The sequence below is a fragment of the Chionomys nivalis genome, chromosome 13, assembly GCF_950005125.1.
Source record: "Chionomys nivalis chromosome 13, mChiNiv1.1, whole genome shotgun sequence".
NCBI classification, from domain to species: domain Eukaryota; kingdom Metazoa; phylum Chordata; class Mammalia; order Rodentia; family Cricetidae; genus Chionomys; species Chionomys nivalis.
Genome location: NC_080098.1, coordinates 68,467,123 through 68,491,267, shown reverse-complemented (window position 1 = coordinate 68,491,267; position 24,145 = coordinate 68,467,123). Strand labels below are relative to the sequence as shown.

Sequence of the window (24,145 nt, the reverse complement as noted above, 5' to 3'; positions counted from 1 at the left end):
CTGTTTGTTTTCTATTATAAGGCAGACAGAGGTGTGGACAGGTGTCTACAAAATTAAAAGTACTCTAGAACTATGACTGTTTTCAACTTCCTTGACTTCCCCATTACAAATTTTCTATAATTACTGTACAAAATTCAAGCAATGGGGAAGAAGCTATAACCAGTCCACCTTTTCACATTAAATCCTTTCTATAATGTTCAGCCTTCTAAACTATTCATCAACGTGAAGCAAAAGCTTAAAGGATGTAAAACAAGGGAAAGAAGTTTGTGGAGCTCAGGTCAGTCCTTCAAACACAACCTCTGTCTCTTTTTAGAAAGGAACTCCCTGGTACCTTTCTAGGCGTTCTGACACCAGGTAAGTCTGGTTTGCATCCATTATAAATGTCAGCTGGTTGATGAGGTCATCAGGTTGGATGAGGCCTTCTAGCCGTCCCACCACAGTCATACGGCGATCTTTCAACATAATCATAGCCAGGAAAGGGTAGGTATTCTCTCGTAAAGCCTGTGAAACTGACAGAAAGACCCAAGGGTAAGACATGGGGATGAAACAGATCAACCACAGACTTTGCATACTGACAGAATGCCTTAATCTTGGCTGGAGTAAAAGGTGGGTGTCATTTCTTCTCTGCCTAATTTTTTTCCTACTGGTTTCTTCTTAATTTTTTTTTTTTTTTGGTTTTTTCGAGACAGGGTTTCTCTGTAGCTTTGGAGCCTGTCTGGAACTCCCTTTGTAGACCAGGCTGGCCTCGAACTCACAGAGATCCGCCTGCCTCTGCCTCCCAAGTGCTGGGATTAAAGGCGTGCGCCACCACCGCCCGGCTTCTTCTTAAAATTTTTGTAACTGCTAAAAAACACTTAAAGATTTATTTCTATTTTATGTAAAGCAGTGTTTTGTCTCCATGGATTAAAGGTGTGCACCACCATCACCCAGCTATTGGTCAGGATTTCTGCACACACATATGCTGTCTTTTTTTTTTTTTCCAGTCAAATTTTTTATTTATATTTTATTTATTGTACATATGATGTCTTTTTGTCCTCATCTAATTTCTTCCTTACCTCATGTTCCTAATCTTTTTTCTCCCCTTAACAAGGCTAGTTTTTCTACTCCAATAGAGTAAGAAGGTTGGTCTGTAAAGAACCAAGGATGTACTATAATGCAGCTGCACCTCTGTCCTAATGTTAGAAAGAAGACATTTTATAACTTTCTACAACAAGTATCCTTTGTGCCATCTATCTACGAGTCCCACAGAGCTAGAGTAGAATGACAAAACACAAGCGGCAAAACATGCCAAATGTTCACAGAACATTTAGGAGTAAAGATTTAGAATCAAGATGCAAGACCAGGTGGTGATGGCACAAGTCCAGCACTTGGGAAGCAGAGGCAGGTGGATCTCTGAGTTCAAAGTCAGCCTGTTACCCAGAGAAACTCTGTCTCAAAAAAAACCAACCAGCAAACAAATAGAAGGGGAAAAGCACTAAGATGCAGGGAAGCAGCGGCAGCATATTTGAACACTAGTCACAATCCTAAGGAAAAAGGTTACAAAAGGACTGAGCTCTTTGTCTCTTCTGATGATTTCTATTTGGTTTTGTTTGTTTTTCGAGACAAGGTTTCTCTGTGTAACAATCCTGACTGTCTTGAAACTCACTCTGTAGACTAGGCTGGCCTCAAATTCACAGAGATCACATCTGTCTCTGCCTCTTGAGCGCTGTATTAAAAGTGGTGGCCCACATATTTAATCCCAGCACTAGGGAGGCAGAGGCAGGCGGATCTCTGTGAGTTCGAGGCCAACCTGGTCTATAAGAGCTAGTTCCAGGACAGGCTCCAAACAAACAAACAAAAAAGTGTGCACCACCACAGCTGGCTGGCTTTCTTCTGACAGTTTTTAAGAAATATTTATCTTTATTAAGAATTACTGTCAGAAAGAGCTGAACTGCCTGCATCCATGGTCAGCACTCCAGCACTCAAACAAGACTCAAGAGTCTGCTGTAACCACAAGGAAGACAAATGTGCAGTAAAAGGTTCGCTAGGATTAGAGGTGAGCTGCTGGGCAGGACTGATTTAAAATGAAAGTGTCTGGTGATAGTTAACTGTAAAGAATGGGCCTTAAAGTCTGTTAAATCCTGATCATGCTTCAGAATGTGCTAACTGTATGTTCTTGGAACTGTCTTATGTTAGTCTCTGAGACTGTTTCATAAAATCAAAGAAACAATACAACCTTCATCTCTTAAGACTACTGACAGCCGGGCGTTGGTGGCGCATGCCTTTAATCCCAGCACTCGGGAGGCAGAGGCAGGCGAATCTCTGTGAGTTCAAGTCCAGCCTGGTCTACAAGAGCTAGTTCCAGGACAGGCTCCAAAACCACAGAGAAACCCTGTCTCGAAAAACCAAAAAAAAAAAAAAAAAAGACTACCGACAAAATTAAGACATAAATAAGAACTACAACCAGCATTGTGTCTACCACAGAACAAACATCCAAGATATGGCATGGCCCATTTTTCCAGACTTCCCCCAGGGTATTCTGATACTGTCAATGAGGCGAAAAATACCACTTACCCCTGTACCCCTCAGGTTTGTTTGTAGAACAAGCCCAAAAAAGCATCCTGCTGTTTATTAGTGAGACCACTTCAGGTGCACAGAGCGTGTTGCTATGGAACAGGATGAAAACAACATAAGAACATCTCACCAACTAGAAAGTGTCAGAAAAAAAAAAAAGGCAGAAAAGAAAGAAAATAACTCATCTACTTACCGGCAGAACTCATCGGAGTCCTGGTGATCATCTCCATGAAGATAAACCAAAAGAAACCGAAGCTCCCGCTTGGCATCGTTAAGTGCCTGCGACAGACAGAAGATCACCACTCACTATTAAGATCCTGACTTTTATTCAGGTTAAAGGTCCAAATGGATATAACTATGTATTAATCAACAATGGTGACCAGAAAGCTGGGGAGGGAAATGGGGGGAAAGAAAAGCAAGAGACTGAGTACTTCTCAGGCTTCTACCTTTACACCCACCCCTGGCATTTTCTCCCTATGAAAAGTCCAAGCCAACAAATTTTACTGAAAAAGGTTTTAGTGCTGTTAGATTTGCACTGCACCATGCACAAGAGAGCAGACAAGGCAACACAGACAAGTCAGAGAAAGTCAGCTGTTTTAGGCTTAAAAACAGGAGACTGTGACTATGTAAAAGATACTTAGCAGCTATAAAGTTCTTGTTAATAATAATAATAATAATAATAATAATAATAATGCTGCAAAAATCATTTGGATCCAACAGGAATGCAAGCAAGAATGAAGGACCAGGGCACCAAAGGCATTCGAGAGTGTGCAGGGTTTAGAAGATCTAAGACAAAGCCAGTGTCCACAAATCTTGTGCCATACATGGTATACGCTTGAGTCCTTCCACTCCAATCTCCATTTTCTGAAGGGCTGATGGTAGTCTAACTCAAGATGATATAAAGAAGCACTTCTCCCCCTCATCCCTAAGCCCTAAGCCTATATAGCAGATATGTAATGTTTACTCAGTGGGACAGCAGCAGCCACCAAGAATACAAACTGAGAAAAAACAGAAGCAGGGGAAAAAAGCAGAAACAAAGTGAACCCCTCCCTTATCCTGGTAAGAATCAGAAATCCTGGACACTACTGAATAGTGTGAACTTTGAACTATGTCCACGGTGTTGATTATTTTTCTCTGACAAATTATATACACCTATCACCCAGTTTTCCTCCCTGAAAGATCTCTGTGGCTTATTTTGAATGAAATGAGCCACTTTAAGCCTATGGTCTAAATTCTATTCAATTCTATAAAGGATCGAAACAAATTCAGGTTTTTTCCTTCAAGCTGTATACGGTCTAATAACAGAGCAAAGACGTGAACACAAACCACTATAAGGAGGAATGTAAAAGTGCTGCAAATTTCAAAGTAGAGGGATGGAAAACAAAGGGAAGGTTAGTACTTTAGAAAGCAAGGTAGGGCAAGACAGGGACAATGGAATGGTTAGGAGAGGAAGGGCTGGTCTGAAGTGGGCAGGACCCATTAGTCATGGTGTTAGAAGGACACTCCAGGTGACAGGAACAATGTGCGAGGCACTGAAGCAGGGAAGTGTTCAGGGAAGGGTGTGGTTGGAACCCAGGGAGTGGGGAAACAAGTTATGCAAAAAGACATCAAAGAAGATTGGGATTAGATCAAGGAGGGCCTAGATAAAAGGTTTGGTCCTGTCCTTTTAAAAAAATTTCTCCTATAACCAATGAAGAGCTATGTAAGTCTTTTGATATCAGAGCGACATGATCAGAGCTACACTACACTTTCCTTTGAGAACAGAATCATAGTGTTAGGTTGGCATCTATTTGGTTTGCGGCACTGACCTGGCTGTACGTTCCCTGGTAGAAGACAGGGTGTGCCCTCCCATATTTCTCTTCAAAAGAGTGCATAAATGAAACAATGTCCCCAACAGGGTCAGTGACCCGGCTGCGAGGGTCAGGCCGTATAAAACGAAGAGCAAACCTGGGGAGGAAGGAATAAATATCACATGAATTGGCTTCCTGCAGTGCATATGGAGTGGGCCAGTTTGTACAGACGTTTATCACAGAGCCAGAGCCGTGGTAGCAAAGGGACATGAATGGTCAGTGAGTGGGCCATCAGACCTGAGGGTAGACCTGGCTCACAGCCACAAAGCCGCCAAATGTTCCACTAACTGCTCAAGAGGAATGCGCACACTAGGACTGTAACATTCCAACACTGGCCTAACCCGCTGTGAGTGTTTTATGCAGAAGGGCTGGGTAAGGAAGATCACAACCCTCGATACTGTCTAACATAGCAGCCACTAACTATTTATGGCTATTATATATTTAAATACGTTAAATATAGGTAAACTCAGTGCCTCAGTTACACCTCCATGTTTCAAGTGCTCAACAGACATATGTGGTTAGTCATTTCCATACTCAACAACAGAGACAGATAATTTGTCTTAGTCAAAAAAAATGCACGGGACAAATATTGCTCTAAAGTAGACGCTTCTTTCTGCATCTTCCTACTTGTAGCTTCCTCTCCTTTATGTTCTTCTGGGATTCTGATTTTCTTAACTTACACTCTAAAGTTATCAACAGGGACTTCAAATCTAAACTTAGTCATAACTCATTTGTTCTTCAAAGGAGCAGGTAAATTTGTTTGATGTGTCTGCACTAATGGCATCCGTGGAAGGAGTCATAAAACTGATACACATGTGGCTACTTTAGATTCAGGGATGCACAGCCTAATGGGCCTATACATCTATTCCTAAAAAGCCTATGCTATCATACTGTACCTTACCCTTTCTTTATGCTTTGGGTTCCCACAGAAGGTAGTAGGGTGGAGGATGAAGTGGTACATTTCACATTAAGTTGCCTGAATGACACCGTTGTATTAAAATTAGTAAAAACATGCCATGCATATTTTTCCAAGGAAAGCAAACAATATTCATTTACTTAAATTTTTAGCAAGGAAAAGATGACTACACTTTTTGCCTATTCTTAGTAATTTAACAAATTCTCCATAATTTTTCCTGAGTCATCAAACCAAATTCATCAATATAATTCCAAGAAAATTAAAGACATAAAATGTAATTACTTCTATATATAAGAAAAAGTTACCAGTGCTTCAGAAGGCTGGTAGTTTGACTGTTTTTCTGGAAAGATTATTTTGGGTTATCTCTTTTTAAGTGTCCAAATTCTAGGAAGGGTAAAGGCTTTAAGTCTACTGTTTCTCAGCCAGGTAGTGGTGGTGCACACCTTTAATCCCAGCACTCGGTAGGCAGAGACAGGTGGATCTTTGTGAGTTCGAGGCCTGCCTGGTCTACAAGAGCTAGTTCCAGGACAGGTTCCAAAGCTACAGAGAAGTCCTATCTCAAAAAAACAAAAGAAAGGAAGAAATATTGTCCCAAGAAAGTCTACTGTTTCTCAATACAATGTATTTCAACAGCTAATGTATTTAAGACATATGTGTCAACTCAGTTTTCATTGTGATTTTATCATTCCACATGCCCATTCCTGAATAAAACTGAGATGGGAAAACTACAAAGCAGGCAGTCACAAAGTTTGCATCAGTGGGTGGTGGCACAAGTCTTTAATCCCAGCACTCAGGAGGCAGAGGCAGGCGGGTCTTTGAGTTCAAGGCCAGCTGGTCTATAGGGAGAGTTCCAGGATGGAGCTACACAGAAGGGCCAAAAAAATAAAAACAAGAAAAAAAAAAAAAAAACTTTGCTATAGAAAGGATCTTATTAAATGAGAGACCAAGGGGAAACTATTATTCATTCCTTGAACATCTGCAGTGGCTAGGTCCTTATTTCCAGCCTCTGCTACTCAGAACAGAACAAAGCCACTGAATTTGGAAAGAGGCACTTTGTATATATTGTATTTCTAGCTCCATTTGTGGGCCTACATGTCATGCTCATTCATTCATACTCTCCCCATCCCTTCCCAAACTCAAAATCCTCTTGCCTCATTTTCAACAGGAGTATAGGTACATGCTACCATGCCCAGCCTCCAGTGAACATTTGGTCTCTCACAAAGTCTGGGCGTAGCTCTAGACCATGTTCTGTGCTAAGCTCGATCTGCCAGAAGTCAGGTCACACTCAACATTTCCTAGCTCTGAACACACTATGGCTTCCCATGCTAAGTCCTTTGTACAGTACACAGAGAAAGCTTGCTAGTGAAGGTATGAAACAAACTGGGTGTATACACGAAAGGGTGCCAGTGTTAACAATCTAAGCATTGCCAAAAGGGCAGAGGAAAATGTACAAAACACTGCCTAGAAAGATGCCAACAACCTATGGCAAAGTGGGTAGTCTCAGAGTAAGAAAATCTTCTGGGGCTGTGAACAGTCAGGTGGAGGAGAGGTGGTTTAGGGTAAAAGTTCCTGAGTATGAAGTTAGGAGATAGATAATGGTGGTTAGAAAGGAACGGGCATGGCGATTAACTCAGGAATGTAGCGGTGACAAACATGGTGGGGGAGGGAAAAGACCAACAAACACAGGCAGATTGATTTGATTCTTACAAACAATAGCCAGGATAATTTAAAGTGATTTATAATACCTTCCACTATGCAACAATTTAAAACATTTTTTTTACTATAAAAAAAGTGTAGGAAGAATATTTAATCTGAAAACAAACTGGCTAGTCAAAAATGATTGAGCATCAAGCTTACTCTAGTCTAAGTGGGCCTTAGACTAGACTTCAAAGCCTAGACTGTGGCTAGTAGCATATAAACACAGAGGTACATACCTAAATATATCAAGTATCGTGTAATAGGTAAACCGGAATGGAAGCATTATCAAGTAATAACCCCATCCAAGCAGCCCCTGAAATTCCAAAAACAAAGTTAGAGACCCCATTCTCTTCATGTCCAATACTTCAGAAAATGGCTAGTTCATATTTCCATGCCCCTCTCCCCACTATGGTGACCCTCTCTCAATAACACAGTGTCCTCTTCCTGGCAATCTCATCCTTAAATGCTACTGCTTTTCACCTAAGACTTTTGTTTCTTCCACAGAATTTCTGTCTTTAATCTCCATAACATTCTCCAGCAACTACTTACTTATACATAACTGTCAACTTCAAGTTTCTCCCCACACAACAAGATTCATCCTTTCCATCTTATATTTAAACATCAATATATGGCACACAGAAATATCAAGAGAGATAATTACTTTGGACATTTGTATACAACAATAAGTCTATTACCACAAGGGCAAATCCTTATAGCTACTAATCTTTGTAATAACACTAGTTAATCTTATCTTATTGCTGTTATACACAGGCAGGGCTTACTGTCAGACTGTATTAACATGTCCTGTGTAATCATCGGAGTGAGATATAAACTGAACAGGGATCAGGGTCAATCACAAGGTGGGGCCAGTTCAAGCTGAGGAAACACGGGGTATATAGAGAACTACTCCTTGAGTTATATATTGTTCTAGGAAATCTGGAAGGGTTTTTGTTGTTGTTCTGGGTTTTTTGTTTGTTTGTTTGTTTGTTTTGGAACAGGGTGTCTCTATGTATTCCTGGCTATCCCAGAACTCACTATGTAGCCCAGGCTGGCCTGCTTCAGGCAGTTGAATGCTAGTATTTCAAGCGGGTATCTTTACCTAGGAGATCTGAGGGCTCATCTAATTTAGTCTTCCCTTTATCTATGGCTTTGTTTTCTGTAGTTTCAGTTACCCTTAGACAACCGGGGTCTGAAAATATTAAAGGAAAATTCAAAAACTAAATACTTTCTAAGTTTTAAACTGCAAATTGAGCAGTGTGGTAACAGTGCAGCCACCCTGTCCAGTCCCCTCAGGAAGTCTCTTCATCGTGATCTACACATGACACCTGCCTATCAGTCTCTTAGGAGCCACCCTGGTTACATGTGTCAGGATGTACTTGTGTTCAAGTAATCTTTATTTTACTTAAAAAGTGGCCTCTGCTAGGCATGGTGGTGCACACTTTAAATGCCTGCACTGGAGAGGCAGAGGCAGGTGGATCTTTGGTGTACACAGCAAGGGCAGGTAGGGCTATATAGCAAGACCCTGCCTCAAAATGACAACAAAATGGCCCCAAAGTGATGATGCTGGAACTGATACAGCAAAGGGAGCCATGAAGTGATCGGCTTCAGTGAAAAGGTGAGACTGAAGCCACGGAACCATATGGTGCAGTTGCTAAGATCTACAATAACAACCAATCTTTAATTCATAAAACTGTGAAAGAAGAGAAGTCTTTGGTGGCTTTGCTGCTGCACCTTGAACAGCAAAAGTGACAGCAAATGCTTGAAGAAGATGGAAAAAGCATGAAATAATCAGGCTCAGAAGTACTGGGAGTTTGGGGGATCTACTGAAGACTTTGCAAGGGTATCCTCTATGGAAAAGTATAAATTAAACTTCACATTTATCTGGAAACATAGTTGTACTACATTGCTCAGGCTGGCCTCAAAGCTTGTGATCCTCCTGCCTCAGTAATCTTTTGTTGTGTGCCGGGGACTTGTGGAGGCTGGAAGAGGGCACTGGATACCCTGGGACTAGAGCTACAGACAGTTGTGAGTTACCATGTGGGTGAAGAAATCCAACCTAAGTCCTCTGGAAGAGCAGCCAACTGCTCTTGACTGCTGAGCCATCTCAGTAGTGTAGTATTTTTTCCCTCTGAGACAATGACTCATAAATAGAGGTAGGCAGTCCTTGAACTAGAGATCCTCCTACCTCAGCCTCCCAAGGGCTAGGATTACAGGCATGCAGCACCATCTAAAGTAATTTTTGAAACATTAAGTACTCCATACACACACATACAAAAGTATAATAATGGAGTAATATTAATTGCTCTAAAATTGAAGTGTTTAAAAAGGTTTATTATTTTTGTTTTGTTCTTTTGTTTTTTTTTTTAATTCTAAATGCATGTTCAAGGGGGTGAGTGTCATCACTGAAGGATAAGAAGGATAAGCTCCAGAAAGTTCTCTGGAGTTCATGATCAGTTATGTATCTAATTCCCTTAGCAGACCATGAGAAATTGAACTGTAAATAGGAAAGCTAAGATGAAAGGATTCAGAGTTTGATGATAACTTGGACTACATGGTGAGATCCTCCCTCAAAAAGGAAGTGAGCTACAAGAGCTAGTTCTGGGAGAGGCACCAAAGCTACAGAGAAACCCTGTCTCGAAAAACCAAGAAAAGAAAAACCAAAAAAAAAAAAAAAAAAAAAAAAAAAAAGTGAGGCAGAGCAGGGGTGGTACACGCCTTTAATCCCAGCACTCAAGAAGCAAAGACAGGTGGATCTTTGTGAGTTTGAGGTCAGCCTGGTCCACAGCGTGAGTTCTAGGACAGGCTCCAAAGCAAAAGAGAAACCCTGTCTCGAAACAAGACAAGACAAAACAAAAAAACACCAAAAAGGAAGGGAGGGAGGAAGCCGGGCGGTGGTGGCGCACACCTTTAATCCCAGCACTCGGGAGGCAGAGGCAGGCGGATCTCTGTGAGTTCAAGGCCAGCCTGGTCTACAAGAGCTAGTTCCAGGACAGGCTCCAAAGCTACCAAGAAACGAGAAACCCTGTCTCGAAAAACCAAAAAAAAAAAAAAAAAAAAAAAAAGGCAGGCAGGCAGGCAGGAAGAAGGCAGGAAGGAAGGAAGGAAGGAAGGAAGGAAGGAAGGAAGGAAGGAAGGAAGGAAGGAAGGAAGGAAGGAAGGAAGGAAGGAAGGAAGGAAGGAGGGATCAACAGGCAGGTACCTGCAGCGAAGCCTGACGACCTGAGTTGGATCTTTGTGACCCACAGTGGAAGGAGAGAACTGACTTTGCAAGCTGTCCTCTGACCTTCACGTACACAAAATAAAATGCAATAAAACAATGTTTATAAAAAAAAAAAAAAAGGAAAGGGAGGGGAGGAAAGGCACAGGCAGTGAAGGAAAGGAAGGCAGGGAAAGAATGAAAGAGGGAGGGAATGAATGGAAAGGGGCCTGCTGTGGGATGTCGTGCCCTATGCTGTGAATGTGTGTTGCTCTCATTGGTTGATAAATAAAGCTGCTTTGGTCTATGTCAAAGCAGGACAGAGTCAGGCAGAAAATCCAAGCAGAGATACAGGAGATGCCAGTCAGCTGCCAAGGAAGAAAGACTTATAGAAAATGAGGTAATGCCACATTCACGTGGCAATACTTAGAATAATAGAAATGGGTTGATTTAAATGTAAGAGCTAGCTAGTAATAAACCTGAGCCATTGGCCAAATATTTATAATTATTATTAAGCCTCTGGGTGATTATTTGGAAATGGCTGCTGGATGGGGCAGGACAGAAAAAAAACCTCTAGTAGAGATTAGGAAAGGAGGAACTGAATAGTAAATGAGTTTTTTCTTAACCTCTACACATCTTAGTGGCAGTCAACTGGAGCATTTTGAAACGCCCAAGAAACCTAAGTGAACCACCTCTTTGCTCCCAGTCCTTCAGGATCAATTTCAAAACAATGGCACAGAATTACCAAGGATTCCAAGCACTTCCTTAAAAGTAGCTGAAGTCAAGTAAACTCAAGTCACAAGTTATCAGATTTTAATTTAATGGTGGGAAGTTGCCAAGCTATGGTAGGTTGTTGATGCAACAATTCCAGAATGCAAAGGAAGGCCAAGGCAGGAAGAATGTCCAAGGTTTGCGGCAGCCTGTCCTACACAGTGAGTTCCAATTCAGCCTGGGCTACAGTGAGCTGCCAATCAGTCTGGGTTATTTAGTGAGCTCCTGTCCACATGAGGCTATATAATTAATGATTTCTAGTCCAGCCTGGGCTATACTGAGTCAACAGTCTGAGCTACAGAGTAAAATCATGTCTCCAAACAAAACACACACACACACATAAAGGGAGAGATAGAGAGAAAGAAAGAGACAGAGAGAGGGAGGGAGGGAAGGAGGGAGGGAGAGAAAGAGAGAGAGAGACAGAGACAGAGAGACAGAGATAGAGACAACGGGACTGAAGAGATGACTCAGTAGTCAAGAGCTCTTACTGCTCTTACAAAGGACCCAGGTTTGGTTCCCAACACCCACATGGTGGCTCACAACAGCCCATCTCCAGTTCCCAGGAATGCAGAGCCTCTTTAGGCTTCCATGGGCTCCTGTAGGCATGTGGGCACAGACACAGGCTCAGGAGCAGCTCTATTCAGGCTGCAGCAAACATTTCAAAAGGAAGCTACTCAAACAAGTAAAGAACAGAAAAATAGTTCCTATAAAAAAATCCAGAGAAACTGATGAACCCAGTAAGTCTGCCAAGGGCCCATAGCTAACAAGTTTAGACTGTCAATATTTCTTTTGCTCTATCACACAAAGATAACAAAACCAAATGGGTGAAATCATTTAAAAAAAAAAAAAAAAAAGAGGGGGGGATATTCTAGCTACAAAACTTGCCCTTGGTTGTGGTCTTGAGACAACATAGCTGTAGATCCTGTGATCAGCTGTATTAACCTGTAGGGGTCGGGATGGAGGTGGATTGAAAACACTCGGTACACCCTCTTGCTCATTCAGTCTGTCTTGGACTGCAGCCTGAGACGGAAAACAGAAAAGAATACAGAATGTCAGTAATGCTCAAATCCACCCAAGAGGAAACTACTGCTTGGTGACTCAAAAAAAGGGTGAACATTACATGAAGGTCACTTGATGGAATACATGCCAAGGGACCTTTATCCTGCTATGCTATGGGACAATAAGAATTCTCACATGGTGTTACAGGCAACTTGTCTTGAAGCCACATTTACATAGCAAGCACATCATTACTATTAATATGTGTTATTCAGAAGGGCTGAACTATAATGTGTTTTACCTACTATCCCAGGAAAAACAGTACACAGAATACAGTGTGGACAGCACCGATTGTTAGTATCTGATAGTATTAGCAAAGAGTATATACTCTGCAGCTCCACAGCCCAGAAAGAGACTAACTTACACGCTTTAGATGTTTTCTTTTAAATTCATCTGTTTATTTTACATCCTGGCTGCAGTCTCCCCTCCCCATCCATATCTCCCACCATGACCACATTCCCTCCTCTTTGGTCTCTATCCAGGAAAGGGTGGGTCTTCCATGAATATCAATAAACATAAGCTTTAGATTCTTTATGTGCAAAATTGAAGGAAACTTAATGCTTGGAATTTTTATTAAGAAAAGGATGCTTAACGCCGGGTGGTGGTGGCGCATGCCTTTAATCCTAGCACTCGGGAGGCAAAGGCAGGCAGATCTCTGGGAGTTCGAGGCCAGCCTGGTCTACAAGAGCTAGTTCCGGGACAGGCACCAAAGCTACAGAGAAACCCTGTCTTGAAAAACCAAAAAAAAAAAAAAAAAAAAGAAAAGAAAAGAAAAGAAAAGGATGCTTAAAAAAAAGTGAGAAGCCGGGCGGTGGTGGCGCACGCCTTTAATCCCAGCACTCGGGAGGCAGAGGCAGGCGGATCTCTGGGAGTTCGAGACCAGCCTGGTCTACAGAGCTAGTTCCAGGACAGGCTCCAAAAACTACAGAGAAACCCTGTCTCGAAAAACCAAAAAAAAAAAAAAAAAAAAAAAAAAAGGTGAGAAAGTCTCCAAAGTGGGAGGAATTTGAAAGGAGGGTCAGCTTAATCTGAAAATCTGAATATTTAGGGCTTGGGATGGAGCCCAGCTGACTGAGTGTTTGCTTACATGTATGAGGCAGAAATCACTGTTTTAATTCCAGAACTCAGGAGGTGGAGAAGGGGATCAAAAGTTTGTGGTCATCTTGGGCTATGTAGGGAGAATGAGTCTAGCTGTGGCTAGAGACTCTGTCTCAAAAACAGAACAAAACAAAATCACCAAGGAAAAAAATCTGAATATTTAGGCTTTGTTTGTTTTTTGTTTTTCGAGACAGGGTTTCTCTGTAGCTTTGGTGCCTGTCCTGGAACTAGCTCTTGTAGACCAGGCTGGCCTCAAACTTACAGAGATCCGCCTGCCTCTGCCTCCCGAGTGCTGGGATTAAAGGCGTGCGCCACCACCGCCCGGCATATTTAGGCTTTTTTAAAAACAAAACAAAACGAACTTTCATTCTCTAAATCTTGTCTCTGAAAACAGTTTTCTGTCCCAGTTTTGTGACAAATTGGCCACACACAGAGATATCTGGTTCCCCCTCAATGCTCTACTCAGACTGATGGGAGTACCCCCTTTGTTACTATCAGTGGGCTAGCTCCACCTAACAGCCTTAGGGGAAAATGTGACAATGCCAGAGACCAGCTGTGTGACTTAGGGTTGGTACTTTGGATAACTGGGTGTTTGTCAACTTGGAGGCTGCATTCGACCATATGGGCAGCCAATCAAATCAATTATGTCTAGATTAAAAAAAAAAAAAAAAAAAACAACCCAAACCAACCAAACAAAAAAAACCAAAAACCAAGACAAAGCCAAAAACAAACCCCCAAAGTCGGGTGGCTGTGGCACACGCCTTTAATCCCAGCACTCTGGAGACAGAGGCAGGCAGATCTCTGTGAGTTCGAGGCCAGCCTGGTCTACAAGAGCTAGTTCTGGACAGGTTCCAAAGCTAGAGATGCCCTGTCTCAAAAAACAAAAACAAACCAAAACAAAAAACCAACAAATCAAAAAGCAAACAAACAAACAAAAAACCCACCTCAACAAAACCACAAGAAAAAAACCCTAAAAAACCAAAACCCAATTTGGACACTTCGCTAAGGCATGTATATGTACAAGGAAGGTGTGCATTCTGATTTCACAGAAGATGGATGCACACATTTCTTATGTGGGAAACCTTTGAGACCCTATTCCAAGTCTCTTAGCTAGTATCTTATCAGAAACTATTATGAGGAGTATGGAACCTTTCCAGTGTGTCTCTAGTGAACATCAAGCCTGAAGGTCACTGTAAAATGCCTTTGAACTCACAGCTAGTGTTGAAGAAAGAGTGGTCTTTGTGAGGGCTGCACTGACTTCTAAGCTTGAGACCTGGATTTAACCTTTTGTTTGACTAATTCCAGGCAGTCAAATCACACTCAGTGGGAAAAAAATAACCTTTCCAGTCTGGCAAAGTTGGCTCAGTGGATATCTTAATTCGCTTTTTATCAACTTGATTCAAGCTAGGGTCATCTGTGAAAAGGGAACCTCTATTGAGAAAACGCCTCCATGAGACAAGTCTGAGGTGCATTTTCTTGATTAATGATTGATGTGGGTGGGCCCAACTCACTCACCCCCTGGGTAGGTGGTCCTGGATAATATAGGAAAGCAGGCAGAGCAAGTAATGAGGAGCAAGCCAGTGAGCAGCACCCCTTCACAGCCTCTACCTCAGTTTGGCCTTGAGTTCTCGGTCCACTTCCCTCAGTGATAGACTGTGATGTGCCACTGTAGAGCAAAGTGATTTTTTTCTTCCAAATTGCTTTGCTGATGGTATTTTTATCACAGCAGCAGAAACTCTAACTAAGCCAGTAAGTAAAAGAGCTTGCTGCCAACCTTCACTTTTCTGGGTTTGATCACCAGGACTCATGTGGGAGAAGGTAAAACAGAATTACATACAGAACAAAGTCTGGAAGACACACACTAAAGCACTGTGCTTTTTCTAGAAAGCGTAAGAATTTTGTATTTAAACCTTTATAGACATATTTTATTTCTGTAATTGGAAAAAGATAGAGAGTACCATTAGGAAGTAAATCTTTCCAGCCACATTTAAGCTATACAAAGTAATCTCACCAAATAAGCAGGAATAAAAAAAAAAAAGGGTGTAAATCTTTAGCTCACAAAATATTCACTCTTTGGAGAGCACATACCTGTCAACAGCGGTTACCCCTAGGAAAGAAGGAAATAGGGAACAAGATAGGACATGCAAGCAACTCACAAACTGTTTTATTCACATCTGAGGAGCAGAAATTTGAAGCTGTATTACAGAACACTTCAGGGTTAGGAGTTGGATGGGAGGTACAGGACTGCCCTATTTTCTTCCTCCTTCCCTCCCTCTCTCTGAGACAAACAGAGCTTGAACTGATCCTCCTGCCTTAGCCTCCCCAGTGTTGGTATCTAGGTGTCACCATGCCTCTTTATCCCTCCCCCAAGTATACTTTTCTTCAAGATTTATTTATTTACAGTATTCTGTCTGCATGTATGCCTACAGGCCAGAAGAGGGCACCAGATTTCCTTACAGATGGTTGTGAGCCACCATGCGGTTGCTGGGAATTAAACTCAGAACCTCTGGAAGAACAATCAGTGCTCTTAACCTCTGAGCCATCTCTCCAGCCCTTAAAGTATCTTTATTGTTATGATGTCAACAGAAAATTATTAAAAAGACCCAGATACCTAAATGACTAATATGAAAAGGATAAACAAAATTATGCCAAAGAAAAAAAATAAAACTTTTGTGTGTGTGTACATGCTCGTGTGCATGCTGAAGTCAGCAATGACCTCCATGTCATCCTGCAGTGCTTTCCATTCTGTTTGAGAGGATCTCTTTTAGCCAGTATATATAAGCTGCTAATATGCTAGAAGTAGTAAGCAGATATCTATTTCTTATGAATCTTCTTCTTTATTTTGAGACAGGGTTTCTCTGTGTAGTCCTGGCCATCCTGGAATTTGCTTGGTGGACCAGGCTGGTCTCAAACTCAGATCCACTGACCTCTACCTCCCAATTGCTGGGATCAAAGGTGTGCGCCACCACAGCCTAGCATCAAGAATATAAAGGTGGGGGTGGGGTGGCACATGTCTTTAACTCCCCCACACACATTCAGGAAGCAAAGGCAGGAGGATACCTGTGAGTTCAAGGCCAGCCTGGTCTACAGAGTGAGTTCTAGGACAGGCTCCAAAGCTACAGAAAAACCCTGTCTTGAAGAAAAACAAAACAAAACAAACAACCCTGTCTTCAAAAAAGAAGTATAATGAATCTCATAGGCATGGTGGAGAGAGCACTTGCTGCCAGGATGACATAAGGAGAGGCAATACATGAATGGAATTATTTTCATAGTTTCTATGTGTGTATTTTAAATACAAAGAAGCTATACTTCTAATATCAAAATAAACACCAGCAGACCCTCCTATGGGGAGAAGGGGGACTGTTTTGAAGTAGGGAGGAGTGGGTGCCCATACCTCCATATTCCAGTTATGCTGCTCCAAAGCAAGGCGACACTGCTCCATGGACTCTATGCCAGTCAGATCCTGAAGGGAAGGTGAAGCACAGGTTACTATGGGGCAGAGTGCTTGTCTAGTTTAGCATGCAGAAACCAGGTATGGCAGCACATGCATGTACTAGCACCTGGAAGGTGTAGGAAGAAGGGTCACTGTTGGCCACAAGGGATGCTGCTGAGACAGACCATTTAGTAACATGTTTGCCCCGCACATACAAGGACGTGAGCCTATGTACCCATGGACCACGGAGCACCAGAAAGTGCCTCTGTACAGGGAGCATACCTGGCTTTCTAGGCTCCTTTCTCACTACTTCCCTTCAGGGATCCAATACGCAGCAGTTCATATGCACATCACATGCCTGAAAGTCCCACAGTGGTAAGCCCTTCAACACGCTACATACAGAAGCCACATCCCCCCTCTTCGTAGACCTTTCTTTCAGTCAACAGATGCTTTACTTCAGAGGACCATAAAGATGAGGTAAGGTAGAATTCCTAATTAATGCAAGCACAGAGACAGTGATTTATCTCAACCAGAATGATAAGTCAAAACAAAGTTTCTTGCCTTGACTGTGTACTCTGTACCCAAGAACAAAATGTTTAATTCTAGAATTTAGTTTCCTTTATGTACAATGTTTAATCTGGATTTAATCTGGACTAGATATCCTTTCCGGACTTCTGTGTGTTTGAGTGTTCTGCCTGCATTTTGTGCAATACATGTGCAACTGTGCCCTTGGAGGCTGGAAACAGTGGAGCCATCATGTGGTGCTGGGAATCTAACTTGGCTCCTCTGGGAAAGCAGGCAGTGCTTCTAACCCGTCACCTCTCCAGTCCCCTTTCCAAATGTAACAAACGAAACTCCAAAACTTTGTTCATTCCTTTTACCTTTATTTTTTAAGACAAGTCTCAATGACCTTGAAGTGCACAGGTTGCGAGGCTCCCCCAGCACTGCAGTTACAGGGGTTACATTAAAAGCCACCCTCTGGCTTTTACTATGGAGTTCGGGATCTGAACTCAGATTCTCATGCTTGTGCAGCAGGCATTATAGCCACCTGAGCCATCTCATCACAACCATCTGAAATACCTAGTATAATAGCTTCACTGGCCTAAGAAATTATGTCTGAGGATCGCCTGGGCTATCTAACAAGCCTGCCCCCCCCTTCTCTCTCTCTCTCTCTCTCTCTCTCTCTCTCTCTCTCTCTCTCTCTCACACACACTCACACACACACACACACACACACACAAATCTTAAAATACAGACATTTTCCCCTCGGGCAGAAGCAATGGCTAAATGGTTAGGAAGCATTTACTGCTCTTGCAGAGAACCTCAGTTCAGCTCCCAGGACCCATAAAGGTGGCAATCATCTGTAACTCCAGCCAGCTTTAGGGAGATTCAATGCCTCTGCCCTCCATGGATACTTACACTCACATGCACCTACACATTATCAAAAACAAAAATAATCTTTAAAAAGTATATATACAAGCCAGGCACAGTAGTGCACACCTTTAATCTCTGCCTCTGGAGGCAGAGGCAAGTAAATTTCTGTGAGTTCAAGGCCAGCCTGGTCTACAAAGTGAAACATGTTTCTAATAATAATATTATATTTGTGTGCACACAAATGAAATCTTATTTTTTTTTGAGACAAGGTTTCTTTGTGTAGTCCTGATTGTCCTAAACTTACTCTGCCAACCAGGAGAGATCCACCTATCTCTGCCTCCCAAGTGCTGGGATTAAAGGTGTGCACCACCACACCATGTCCAAATTAAATCTTTTAAATATGTAATTATAGTTAACTGTGATAAATATACCACATTAAGACTGTTAAACAGTAAACACTGAGTGTAGGGAACATGGGAATTTTATGTATTATCAGTGTAATTTTGTATAAATCTAAGTGTATTTAAAAGTAAAAGGGCTGGCAATGTAGGTCAGTGGTAGAGCACCGCCTTAGTAAGCTCAAGACCCTGGGATCACCCTAGGATGAGCTTGCAAGTTGGCAAACAAAGCAGGCATAGCAGGGTCATCTAAGAGCAGTTTTCTCAGTCTTACCCACCTTTAAGAAGCATTTTTTGTGTTATGCTGGGGAAAGAACTCAAGAGACAAGACTGTGGGCTGGAGAGATGGCTCAGCGGTTAAGAGCATTGCCTGCTCTTCCAAAGGTCCTGAGTTCAATTCCCAGCAACCACATGGTGGATCACAACCATCTGTAATGAGATCTGGTGCCTCTTCTGGCCTCCAGGCATACAGACAGGATATTGTATACATAATAAATAAATATTAAAAAAAAAAGAAGAAGAAGACAAGGCTGTACCGCTAGACCACATTCCCAAAACTCAAGAGACTTTTTAAGCCTACAGATGCCTAGACCTCCAGAGAATTTAATCAAATTCTCTGAAGGTGAAGCATAGGCAAAGGCTTCATTCATTCATTCACTCACTCATTCATTTATTTATGAGGTGGGTCCAGCTGTCCTAGAACTCACTCTGTAGACCAGCCTAGCCTCAAACTCAGAGATCCATCTGTCTCTGCCTCCTGAGTGCTGGGGTTAAAGATGTGTGAGACCACTGCCAGGCTGCTTATTTATTTATTTACTTACATGCATTTACTTACTTACTTACTTACTTACTTATTTATGGGCAGTCTTTGTAGTCTTTTTTTTTTTCAAATGTATTTATTGTGTATACAATATTCTGTCTGCGTGTACACCTGCAGGCCAGAAGAGGGCACCAGACCTCATTACAGATGGTTGTGAGCCACCATGTGGTTGCTGGGAATTGAACTCAGGACCTTTGGAAGAGCAGGCAATGCTCTTAACCTCTGAGCCATCTCTCCAGCCCCAGTCTTTGTAGTCTTGTCTGACCTGTAGCTCACTTTGTAGACCAAGATGGCCTTGAACTCCCATAGCGCCTTCCTCTGGTTGTTTTACTGTAGAGATGGGGAGTTTCCACTAGATTCTACTGCAAAACTACTGAGAATCACTAACTCCAAAGCTTTCGATTCTGAATGCTGAGCTGGGCATAGTAGAACACGCCTTTAATCCCAGCACCCAGGAGGCAGAGGCAGGTGGATCTCTGAGTTCAAGGCCAGCCTGGTCTATTGTTCCAGGACAGCTAGGGCTACACAGCTAGACCCTGTCTCGAAACAAAACAAAACAAACAAAAAACAAAAAGCAACCCCCCTTCATCTAAATGCTGTGGGTATAACGATTATATGTGCCTATGTACACCATTTAAAATTATTCTGGGGCTGGGCATGCAGCTCAGTAGAGTGCCTGCCTCGTACAAAATATAAAAACCAGGTGGCACAGCTGGCAATGGTGGCACATGCTTTTAATCCCAGCATTGGGGAGGCAGAAACAGGTGGAACTCTGTGAGTTCAAAGGTAGCTCTTGTCTACAGAGTGAATTCCAGTACAGTCAGGGTTACACAGAGAAACCTGTCTGAGGAGGGGGGTAACCAACCCAATGCAAACAAACAAAACAAAATCTGGGCATAGTGGTTTAAGATTGCAAATTTAGGGCCAGACTAGGCCACTGGGTGAATTCTAGGACAACTTTGGCTACACTGTGAGACCCGATCACAAACATTTTGATCATCAGCTCTCACCCTGTGTGTCAAATGACCCTCTCACAGGGTCACCTGAGACCATCAGAAAACACAGATATTTACATTACAATTCACAACAGCAGCAAGATTACAGTTATGAAGTAGCAACAAAAATAATTTTATAGGGGGGCTAGAGAGATGGCTCAGTGGTTAAGAGCATTGCCTCGTCTTCCAAAGGGCCAGAGTTCAATTTCCAGCAACCATATGGTGGCTCACAACCATCTGTAATGAGGTCTGGTGCCCTCTTCTGGCCTGTAGGCATACATGCAGACAGAATATTGTATACATAATAAATAAACAAATAAATATTAAAAAATAATAATAATTTTATAGTTGGGGGTCACCATAACATGAAGAACTATTATCAAAGTGTTGCAGCATTAAGAAGGTTGAGAACCCCTGACCTTGACAAGCTTTCTGCTTTTTTTCCCCTTTAGGAATATGCACATTCTAAATTTTTTTTTTTTTTTTTTTTTTTTTTTTGGCTTTTCGAGACAAGGTTTCTCTGTGACTTTGGAGCCTGTCCTGGAACTAGCTCTGTAGACCAGGCTGGTCTCGAACTCACAGAGATCTGCCTGCCTCTGCCTCCCGAGTGCTGGGATTAAAGGTGTGCGCCACCATCGCCCGGCCCATTCTAAAATCTTGAGGGATATTTCCAAAGCCAATATGAAGTCTTCATAAAGACTATTTCAGTTTACACGGTAAAGCTGGTTTCCGGAGCAAGTCAAAAGTTACCTTATTCCCATTCACTGTCAAAAAGAATTTTCCAATGCCAGAGGGAAGGAGAGTTTTCCCGGAAGAGACCCCTTGGTTTTGATACCACATGTGCTGTCTTGGCAGAAACAAGCTTGGCTATTATCATGCATGTCGTGACCCACAGTTTGATGGTGCAGTCCATCATGGCAGGGACGTGGAGAGATCAGTGTCAAGCAGCTACTCATCACATGGCAAGCACTACCAGAAAGCAGAGAGGAAGATGAACTCTCCTGCTCACCGGTCCTTCTCCTTATCCAGCCAGACTCCAACCCACAGGATGGTGCTGGTCACTTCTAGGGCAGGCCTTCCCATGATAATTAACGCAATCTAGATAAACCCTCACATACAAGCCCAGAAATCTGGTTCCATGGTGATTCTAAAGCTCATCAAGATGACAGTCAAGAAAACCATCACAGAAGTGAAACAGAAATAAGTAATGCTAGACTTAATAGCTTCAGAGATTTCCAGTTCCTTTCAAAGTAAATTTATTTAAAACTCAACAGATTATAATTTAATCTTCTAAAAAGATTTATTTTTGTTTATGTGCATGTGTCTGTAGACTCCATTGTGTGATGGACAGAAGAGGGTGTCAGATTCCCTGGAAGGAAGTGACAAACGGCTAGGAACTAAACTCAGGTCTTCTAGAAGAGAAGCAAGTGCCCTTAACCGCTGAACCATTTCTCCAGTCCAACCTATCATTTTTGTTTTTTAAAGCAATTTTTTTTAGTGTTGGGGGGTTGAATCCAGGACCTCACACAGGCTCACTATACCCTCAGCCCTGCTTGCAGTGTAAAGTCATTCTTTAGAAAATGAATGACTCAGCCCTGTAGTGGCAGCGGTGGCAGCAGCAGCATTCATACCTTTAATCCCAACACTCACAAGATAGAGGCAGGTGGATCTCTGAGTTTAAGGTCAGTCTAGTCTAGTGTAACCAATGACAGCATTAGAGAGAGATATTTATTGTTGGGAACCCTCCTGCATTCCAATCAGAAGTACTGTGTAGAGGGACATTAGAAGAGTGTGAACTTCTTTCCTCCATCTAACCCTATGCTAACTTCTATCTAGCCAGAAGTTAAAGGGATGCTGATCACTTGGAAAACAAATACTTATGATCGCTGATCTAGCTCTTAGAGTTTAATTCAAGGAGGAAATCACAACAGGCTGAGCGTGTAACAATTTAACCAGGTGTCTTAATGAACTATTTGGATTGGATTGAGAAATCACCTGGCCTTCCTGTTTCGCTTTCCACATCGCAAGTGTTGTAATAACACACTCAGCAGACATCTAAGTGTCTATGCTCCAACTGGCTTACTAAAAGCTTATATTTTAAGCTATTCCAAGAGTAAAACTTGGCAAACAAAACAAACTACTACAACAACAACAACCAAAACCAGGTAACCTTGGTTTTCTCCTTCCCACCAGACAAGGCAGGTTTGCTTACTTGTAATTTAAAGTGATGGCTACTAGGCTGAGCTGTAACTAAAACTCCTAAGAGATCTATTGTCTACATTTAATTCTCATCTCCTAAATTAAACAGCAGCAATTCCCATTTACTAAGCACGGACATTAGATGATAAGTAAGCACTGTGTACGTGAAAGCCCTCATTTTTAGCAATGAGAAAGCCAAGTATCCAAAGGTCACTGGCTGGTCAACAGTCCTTGATAGTAGTGAAAGCTAGAACCAACTTCCAATGTCCAGGTTCTCTTATGCAACAGTGTCTCCTAGTATTAGATTCTCATGTTTGAAAACAAGTTCCCAATTCTTAATTCAAAAAATTTAAATGTTGGGCTGGAGAGATGGCTCAGCGGTTAAGAGCACTGACTGCTCTTCCAAAGGTCCTGAGTTCAATTCCCGGCAACCACATGGTGGCTCACAACCATCTGTAATGAGGTCTGGTGCCCTCTTCTGGCCTGCAGGCATACATGTAGAAAGAATATTGTATACATAATAAATAAATATTTAAAAAAAAAATTTAAATGTTAATTGAAAATAAAATTTGGCTGAGTGGTGGTAGGGAAAGCCTTTAATCTCAACAAAGGCAGAGACAGGTAGATCTCTGAGTTCAAGACCAGCCTGTTCTACAGAACAAGTTCCAGGACAGTTAGCACTGTTACACAGAGAAACCCTGTCTCAAAAACAAAACAAAACAAAAACAACAATAACAACAAGAAAGTGTTCTTAACTGCTGAGCCACTTAACTGCTCTGCCTCTGCCTCCTGAGTGCTGGACTAAACCACTGCCTGACTAAAAAACCTTTTTTAAAAAGAACACTATTAGCCAGTCATGATGGCACACACCTTTAATCCCAGAACTCAGAAGACAGAGGCAGGCAGATCTCTTGAATTCTAAGCCAGCTATATAGTAATACAGTAAGATTGTGCCTCAAAATAAATAAATAAATAAAAAAACAAAAACAAACAACAAAAACCCACCATTAACATCCCTTTTTTTTTTTTTTGAATCAGATTGGAAATCACCAGTTAGTCCTTTAGATGTTAAGCCAAATGCCAAATGTCAATCAAGAGACAACTAACTGTATGTATTCATAGTGGCTTCTTAAATATATTTAGTTGAATCCAAATGTATCAGACAAATATTTGAATCTACTTAAAAATACTATATGAGCCCAGTGGTGGTGGCAGCAGACACAGGTGGATCTCAATGAGTTCAAGGCCAGCTGGGTCTACAGAGCAAGTTCCAGGACAGCCAAGGACTGTTACACAGAGAAACCCCATCTCGAAAAACAGAACAAAACAAACAAAAAACACATCAACAAAAAGAGACCTATCTCTGCGCTCAGAGTGTAGATCAACTCAGCAGTTTGAGATGGCAAAGATGTAGCATAAAAGCATTGTAAGTGTGGGGAGATGGGCCTGGACTTGCTTAGGATGCAAGTGCTGCAGACCATTTTGGGGAAAGTCAAAATTATCTTTCGCTTAATTCCTACTCTAGCATCCTTTCATTTTAGGTATTTTATCAAAATGAAAAGCAAAAGCACAGTGATCTTGGTCCAATTCTTCTAAATATGGGTCTTCCGCTCAGAATCAAAAGTAACCCCAGAGCCTAGCCTTCCCTACTTTCAACCTCTGCTTCTGCAAAAATATGCTTCTATGTGTTTCAAAATAAGCTTTTAAAATTAAAGTGAAAAAAATTTTTAACCTTTAAGTATACAGGTGTTTTGATTGCATGCCTGTCTGTGCACCATGTCTATGCAA

At 41.9% G+C, this 24,145-nt stretch overlaps 1 protein-coding gene across 2 annotated transcripts in view; it reads right to left on the bottom strand.

The window, feature by feature from the left end:
* Faf2 (Fas associated factor family member 2) overlaps positions 1–24,145 on the bottom strand; it is a 44,207-nt gene that overhangs the window by 9,053 nt on the left and 11,009 nt on the right. The window contains exons 2-8 of one of the 2 annotated variants that reach the window (XM_057787859.1): positions 16,533–16,601; positions 11,870–12,004; positions 7,254–7,330; positions 4,362–4,500; positions 2,747–2,832; positions 2,554–2,645; positions 332–509 (exon numbers count right to left, since the gene is read on the bottom strand). In XM_057787859.1, the coding sequence (XP_057643842.1) occupies positions 332–509; positions 2,554–2,645; positions 2,747–2,832; positions 4,362–4,500; positions 7,254–7,330; positions 11,870–12,004; positions 16,533–16,601 (776 nt within the window). The remainder of the gene's footprint in view (positions 1–331; positions 510–2,553; positions 2,646–2,746; positions 2,833–4,361; positions 4,501–7,253; positions 7,331–11,869; positions 12,005–16,532; positions 16,602–24,145) is intronic. The other variant, XM_057787860.1, reaches the window with a different exon arrangement.